General features: G+C 38.7%; 1 protein-coding gene across 1 annotated transcript in view; it reads right to left on the bottom strand.

Moving 5' to 3' along the window:
* parp10 (poly(ADP-ribose) polymerase family member 10) overlaps positions 1-8,170 on the bottom strand; it is a 22,793-nt gene that overhangs the window by 3,043 nt on the left and 11,580 nt on the right. Inside the window, exon 7 of the mRNA XM_015385442.1 lies at positions 5,375-6,371. Coding sequence (XP_015240928.1) covers positions 5,375-6,371 — 997 coding nt within the window. The remainder of the gene's footprint in view (positions 1-5,374; positions 6,372-8,170) is intronic.

Here is an 8,170-nt window from a genome sequence, read left to right as displayed (position 1 = left end):
TATATATATATATATATATATATATATATATATAAATAAATATAAAATATAAATATATATATAGCCTTTCATGTTACAAAAATAGTCTCTTGTATTTAATACAATGGAAGCTTATAAATGAATTATAAGTCAATAGATAAAAATGTCCGACTTTAGATCAATTAATCATTCATTTGTATCCCTAACGCTTTCACAATAAGACCAGAGCAAAATCATTTAAAGTTTAAATATGTTTAGTTAATAAAATATGCAACCCATCAGGGTGTAAAAAAGGAACACTCTAACCAAGGTTATTGTCTCCAACTAAAATGAACAAAATTATAAAAAACTACAATAAAAAAATTTTTGACTTCGCAAAAAAAAGAACTAAAACAAGATTTTTCCTTTGTGTCTTAATTATGAAATTATAAGTTCTAGTTTTTTTCCCCACAGTATGAAAGTTGTCTTAGATAAAAGACTCAAACTACGATTAAAAGTAACAAAAACTAAACTGAAACTGAGCATTTTTAACAGTAAAAACAACAAAAAACCTAGTTATCAAATATTTATAACTAATCAACACTAAAATAATATTAAAAATCAGAAGTCGAACAGGAAAAGTGCCAATTAAATAAGCAGAGACCTTTTCAGATACCTTCAACTGCAGCATTATGTTAACACTAGGGCTGGGTATTTTCGCCAAAGTTCTGAATCGATTTGATTTTGATTCATACAGTTCTAAATCGATTAATTTCGATACGATCCGTTTTTACAATAATGAAAGTGGTTCAACTGTGTTTCAAAATACTCATGTATTTCATTTTTTCCTGTCATATTAAACACAAAGTGCGAACTTGTAAATCGGACAGTTTAAACTTGAGATGTGAACAAAACTGTCTCAAAAGTGAAAACTTGTTTGTGAAAAGTGAAAAAGCATCACACAAACCATATTTGCAGCGTTGTCTGTAACAACTACAGGGTGTTAAAGTCTTCAATCAACCTATTAGCTATATTTGCAGCTGTCCGGCTTGTAGAAATCATGAGTGCATCTTTCCTGTTTATTTGAATGTGAACGTGGCGCACGTCACTATAAAAATAATCAATCTCATTCCCTAGACATCGATTTTGCAAAAATGTCAAGGAATGGATTCAGAATCGATTAAATTGATTTTTTTACCCAGCCCTTGTTAACACAAAGGTTAAAAATATACCAGAAACAAATCACAGCCTTATGAACTGTTTAGAACAGTATATAATTCAAACCAGAGTAAAGGTGTTATATCAGCCACATATAACTGCCTGTCACAGAACAACACCCACTCCACAGCACATATTAAAGCAAAATGGGAAACAGGGAGTGAGATATCAGATGAAGTGTGGAAAAGAATATGGCAATATCAATGGAAATGCTCCAGTTCAATGACCTGGTGGGAATTTAACTGGAAGAACTTTATTAGATGTTTTATCACCCCATCCCAGAAACGTACATTCAGCGACATCACTTCTGTCTGCTGGAGACAATGTGGTCAACAAAGTGCAAATCACCACCATGTCTTTTGGGATTGCCGAAAGGTTCAAGGTTTTTGTCATTTAAGACATTTTGAGAGGATTTGCCACTGGAGTTTAACACTTTGTATCTGGGATGTGTTCCTCAAGATTGGCTGAAAGTGGACAAATACTTAATGAAAATCCTTTTGGTGGCCAGCAAAAAGCTATCATAAGTAAATGGCTACAACCAGAAAGCCCATAAAAATATATACGATGGAACGAATAACCGCCTATGTTAACCTAAAAATGGAACTCTTCTTAGAGCGATGGTTGAAATGGTGTTTCTTTACCCCAGCCAAGCGGTCTAACAGCAAGACTCTATTACTATGACTTTACAATGTAAAATGTATCCTATTGTATGAATACACATGTGAGAAACTCCCTGCATGCACATAGCTCTGTTCTTAATGTGTTTTGTTCCCCTCTTTCCTCAAAAAAAAAAAAAAAAAAACACAATAAAATATAATATAAAAAAGAAAATCAGAAGTCGAATATAAATAGAGATAAAAAAAAACAAAAAAAAACTGTCAAAATGTCAAAACCATTCAAATCTGGTTCCATGCGACCGTTATGTTTGTGAGGATTCTCAGTCATCCAGGTCACAGTCATTCCAAAAAAGTAAAAGTAAAACAATCCACTGGACCTTGTTTCTAAGATTTAAGACGTTTCAATTCCCAGCCAGGAAGCTTTTTCAAATCAAAATGATCCGGTTCAATTTGCATGTTTTCGAAGCCAAAACAAGGCGTTGTTTGGGCCCGCTCTATAAAACCTCGACTCAACACTATTTCTGACATTTTGAATTGGGAAAGCTTCCTGGATGAGAAGAGAAACACCTAGAAAACAAAGTTCAGTGGATTGTTTTTTTTTTTTAACTTTTTTGGAATGTAACAGTTACTAATAGTAAAGGTAAAACAGGGAGACTTGACCTGTAGAGAACAGAGTTGGTGGAGAAGCTCCACATGAGGTGTTTACAAACGTATAACTTCGACACATAAACTCACGTCTGTGGTTCGTTCCAGTAGGAGGATAAGCAGAGAAAGAGACTTTCAGAATAAAAGAAGCTGCTTTGATTTATCCCACAGAGACATTTCTGTCTCATATGGACCATGCTATTTTGATACGGCAATTTTTCATCTTTCTGAATGTTTTTTTTTTTTAGTCTTTCTGTGGCAAAATTTCAGATTAACAATCAGTTATTAATTGGGATTACAGAGACATTGTCTTTTTAATAATTCTAGCTTTGCTAACTATCACTGATGCGGGACGGTAATACCAGTAAGCTGGGCTGATGAATGCACAACAGTTTGGGTTAGCAGCTTGGTTCAAATTGGATTTTTAGTTGTTAAAAAGATATCTAGGTCAAAATCTGGTAAAAAACAGGGATTGAAAGTCTGACACAAAACTGATCAATAATCTCTAATTTAAAAGGTATATAATCACCTTGTATGTCTAAACCAAAAAAGACCAAATTATAGTTAGTTATGACAATATCAGGGTATATACTCTAAGCGTTTATCCTAATATTGTTTTCATTGTCCTTTTTGAGCCTAAATGGAACCTCAGCATATGGCGCCATGAGCTGACATCAACCAATGTGGCGCCATCTGCTGGCAGTACCACTGAACTGCTAGAAAGCCATAGACTAGGCCTGTGTTTTTCTAGCCTGGTCCTCAAAGGCACCCTGCTCTGCATGTTTTGGATGTTTCTGAGCTTCAGCAAACCTGATTCAGATGATTGCAGTTCAGCAAAGCCTGATAATCTGCTATCATTGATAACAGGTGTGTGAAAGCTGGGAAACATCTAAAACATGCAGGGCAGGGTGCCTTGAGGAACAGGTTTGAGAAACACTGGACTCGGCTACTAAATAGGTCCAGACCATATTAAACTTGGTGTAATGCTTCATGGATTACTCACAGCTCAAATGATGGGACTTAAAAGCTTTGCTAACACCAATCAGTGCATTTCTATTAGCATGGATGTATCCTCAGGTGTCTATCGACTTCTCAGTGACATCAGAATGCTTTCTGAGCAATCCTACGCTTTTTAAAACTTAAAACGCTTTTTCTTTCTTTTTTCCTCCCTCAGAGTTTATTTTCCATTGTTCTCGCACAACAATTACATTAACACAGGAAGTGAAATGTGTCCACACAAGTTAGTGAAAATTCCTTGGACTGTTTTTCTTTTACTGACCATTAGTATTTGAACTATTAAGGCCAGAATACACACCGGCTGCGAACACATTTTTTCATCTCAGATCTGATTTTTTCATGCCACACTGCGTATAGAGGGGCTCTGACTAAACAGGGCTGGCAGATCTGCACAGTTTTTTTCACTTCTGTCTCTGTGATAAAAAAAAGAAAAACGCAGCAATAAACGCCATGGGAGGGTACACTGTAAAAACGATCTAGAAATAAGTAAACATTTCTTAAATTAAGTGTATTTACCCTTAATTTGTGTAGGTAAAATGAGATTGCCAATGGACTGAGTGTTTTTACTCTTTAAATAAGGTAATTAGATAATGCGTACTAGAAATAAAACAATGCAATTGTGTTTTCTTATTTTAAATGTAAATTGTCTTGTTCCAAAAAATGACTTATCTAGATTTTCAATTTTTTTTCCAGTGTATATACGCTGGTGAAGATTCTCAGTCATCCAGGTAATAGTCATTCCAAAAAAGTAAAAAAAAAAAAAAAACATCTACTGGACTTTGTTTCCAAGTTTGAAGACATTTTGCTTCCCATCTAGGAAGCCTTTGAAAATTTAGAATTGAAAATGCTTCCTGAATGGGAAGGGGTGGCGAGTGAAATGGAGTTCTTTCTATAAAATTGACAGACCGTAGTAGCCATGTTTGCTCAGCCATGTCTTTGTTAAAATACGTCGTTACTTTTTCTTTTTAGGGCTTTCAGCACAAAATTGCCAAGGCAGCGCGTTTCACTCTAGTGAGCTTCATATTCCTCTTCTACTCGTTTGTCTTTCGGATAGACGAGTCAGAGTAGCGCCATCTCACTGCGGAGCTGAGTCCCACATGGTTTTTAGACATACAGTGTGAGCAGGTAGATCGCATCAGAGCGTCAGGTCACACAGTGTGAGAACAAACATCGTGAGCTCTGAACTCCCACTGTACGAGGAAACCCTGCGGTTTCCTCGTACATGTAGCTGCGTGCAACGATTGAAAGAAATCGTACAGTATATGCCCGGCTTTAATTGATTCCAAACATTATCCCAGCAATGTGTCAGCCTTGTACATGTCTGTGATCTTACATCCTGCTCCACACAATCTCCAACACAGCTGATGCGCCTCTCTATCTGAGCTGTTATGAAACGATTTTTTTTTAACAAAATCTTTTCCATTTCTATTCTTGAATTTGATGTATTTTTGGCATCAATCAACCTGTAATTCTTTTTCGCATTTATTCTTTATGTGTATTAATGGAGTCTTGATGTCAGCCGTCAAACCTTGGTGTAGTTTTGATATCAGGTTTCCAGTTATTCTTTTATGCATTTCTTTCTTCATCTTTGATTTTTCTGTTTTTTTTCCCCTACACTCCCTCTCAGCTGTTGCTTTAGCTTGTTGACCCGTTTTTATGGTAACTATACACAGAAAAGCAAAATGTTCTAACAAACAATAAAAAAACAAACATTAAAAGACAAAAATAAATACTAAACCAGCAGGAAGGCAGAATTTGTCATCAAACTCAGACTAACAAGCGTATAAATGTAATAAATGTCAAATCATGTAACTATGTACCTTTACATTTTTAATTAGGAAACATTTTGTTCCCTGATACTAAGAAAAGTTGTTTTTTTTTTCCTATTTGGAGCCAAAGTTTGCCAGCTCTATATTTACCTGGTACATCCTGGGTCACATCGCCCAAGTCAAGCAGCTTCCTGGAGATCTTCACCGATCTCCCCGAAGCGACGTTATACTCCTGCATCTTCTCCAAGTTGATAATGTGGGGTTGGTTGTCCAACAAGATGTCTACTTTCTTAAGCTTCATTCTCCAGGCGTTCTCGATGAACACCACGACCTCATTGGAGTACGGTTTGGTCTCGGAGGTCCCCGCGTTGTGATGCACCCACTGAACAGTCTTCAGGATCTCATTGTCTGATATAGAGTTCACGATGTTCTCCACCAGCAGCTTCACGTCGCTAATGGCTGCGCTCACGTAGTCCTTAAACCCCGAGACGCCGATGATGGTTCCCTGAACCTGAACGTCCACCGCGTGCTTCCGCTTGATCATCTCCAAGCATTTCCTGTGGTAGTCGGACATGTTTTTGATGCTCCTGTGCTCCACCTTCTCCTCGGCCTGTCTCTGGGTCACCTTCTTATTGAAAGCGATGTCCGACCGAATCAGGTCGCAGTTATATCCTGCAAACACGTGGAGCTGGACGGTGTTGGCGGCTTTTAACGTGTTCTCAAAGGACAGGTCAACGCTTTCCTTCTGCTGCTTGTTGTCTGAAGTGCTTGCTGCGCGCTCCTCTTGGATCAGCTTCTTGGACAGCTCTAAGGCTTTTTTCAGCTGCTCCTCTTCATCCCCCAGGGACCAGTGGCTGGACTCCATGGAGTACTGGATGGCTAAAGACAGCTGGGCCTCTTCCCCCAGGCTGCTGATTTCCAGAGCTTCCTCAGACTCCGCTTGATCCGCTACGGGCTGGGAAGCTCGGAGGTCTGTCGCCTCGGAGTCCTGATCCGTCAGCTCACCTGGCTCCTCTGCCGTGTATAGATCTACGTTATCCGTATCAAAGAGCTCGTCTGGAGTGAGCACCCAGTCATCCTGCTTTTGATCCCCCCCTCTCTGGAGGTTTTTCTGAGACAGCATCTTCCACGCACATTCAAAGATGTCCTGCAACAAACAGGGAAGCAAAGTAAATTGTACTTAAATTTAAATCCGTCTCTATTTTAGGATTGGTCTCATTATTGATCTCATTATAAGTAATTGCCACTTTGCAATGATTGCAAAGCCCCTTGTTGCCATCTTTCTCTTCCTTAAAATGAAGCCAATCTTTCTGAGCGCTTTTGTTTTGCTATTCTAGACTTACGCCTGGTCACGTCGTACCTGCTTGCTGAATGCGGTGTGTGTAACTTGCGTAAAAAACGTGATGCAAGTCAAGCTGCCCAGTGCCCCAGGCTCTGGTGCTGCCTGGAATCATGCCTGGAATCGCCAAACGGTGCCATGAAATTTGAAAACACAGAACCAGTTCTAAACAGGAACAGGAAGGAATGTTTTGTTTGTTTTGCTAATATATCCGTTCACTCAATTTGTGTCTAAACTGAGAGTTCTGTAACATGTGCTATCATGTAAAAGGAGGAAGAAAAAGCAACAACGGCTTCTCCAATATCGGTTACGGTGATGGGAAAATAAATGGCATCCGTCTAAAATAAATCACTTTCTAAAGCAGGTATCAGTTCTATGTTTATAAAATCCAAACTCTTCTGCATGTGAATCCCTGTTATCTATAACAGGAGTCTTCAACGTTTTTCAAGCCAAAGACCTCACAACTGATGGCGAGATGGAGCAGGGACCCCTTAATTATATACATTGTATGATATAATGTTACATCAAACTGCTCCTATAGTCACTCTATTACAGATGGAGTAATATAATGAAAGTAATTTCTCCCTGGGATTATTAAAGTATTTCTGATTCTGATTCCTGGTTGATGGGACAGGTGTTGTGAATGAAACGGTGCCCAGTTTGAAAGAGCTCCTGTGTGTCGCTGAATGTGTGCATTGATGACTGAAAGACATCTTCTGCCTCCAATAATCTGTTTACTGCAGTGTGATGAATTCATGTTAAAGTGGATTTAAAGACATTTCAATTAGTGGAAAAAATTGCAGGGGGGAATATAAAAAAAAGTCTAATCAACCAAAACTTTCAGAACCCCCCTGCAGTACCTCTGTGGACCCCCTAGGGGTCGCGGACCCACTGGTGAAGACCTCTGGTCTATAAACTTTGACCGTATGGTTTTAAACCAGACAATGTTTCTTTTTTTTTGAGGCTTTTGCGGCACTAGTGGCTCCTTATTGCAAAGTAAGCTGAAAGGAAAGAGGGTATGAGAGAGTGGGAGAGACATGCGGCAAAGGACCACAGGCCGGACTGGATCCTGCGTCGGCCACCTTGAGGACTAAGGCCTCTGTACATGGGTCTTGCGCGCTAACCGTTGCGCAACCGAGGCACGCCCAAACCAGACAAACTTTTAAAATATCGTTTAAAAAAAAACCCAGAAAAGTTCTGGTACATTTAGTGAAATATTTAACAATCAGTTTAAAAGAGGCGACGTTTCCAGACTTCTAACAGGGACTGTTTGATGTACTGAAGCAGGGGCGGATTTAGGACATTTGAGGCTCTAGGGCCCCTTTCTGAGTTTGCCTAGAGTCTAGGCAAACTCAGAAAGGGGCCCCCTGAATTGATAACACAACACATTAAACAGACTGATTATACAGATACGGAAATTTTAATAGAATAGATATAGATTATTTGTTCTATGTTTTGTCCCTCTCTTGTTGTTTTCCTCTCTATGTTTTGTACTCAGCTGACTTTTCATGTTGTCTCAAAAGGGATGAAATATTTTTTTCCAAGCACTAAGCTCACTTAGCTGATTGCTCCTTCCTTTGTTTCCAAAAAGGAGACGCCAACAGTAA

The sequence above is a fragment of the Cyprinodon variegatus genome, unplaced genomic scaffold (genome assembly GCF_000732505.1).
Source record: "Cyprinodon variegatus isolate N-32 unplaced genomic scaffold, C_variegatus-1.0 Scaffold339, whole genome shotgun sequence".
Lineage (NCBI taxonomy): Eukaryota > Metazoa > Chordata > Actinopteri > Cyprinodontiformes > Cyprinodontidae > Cyprinodon > Cyprinodon variegatus.
Note: the sequence above shows the minus strand (reverse complement) of the source record. Positions and strands in the feature narration are given on the sequence as shown.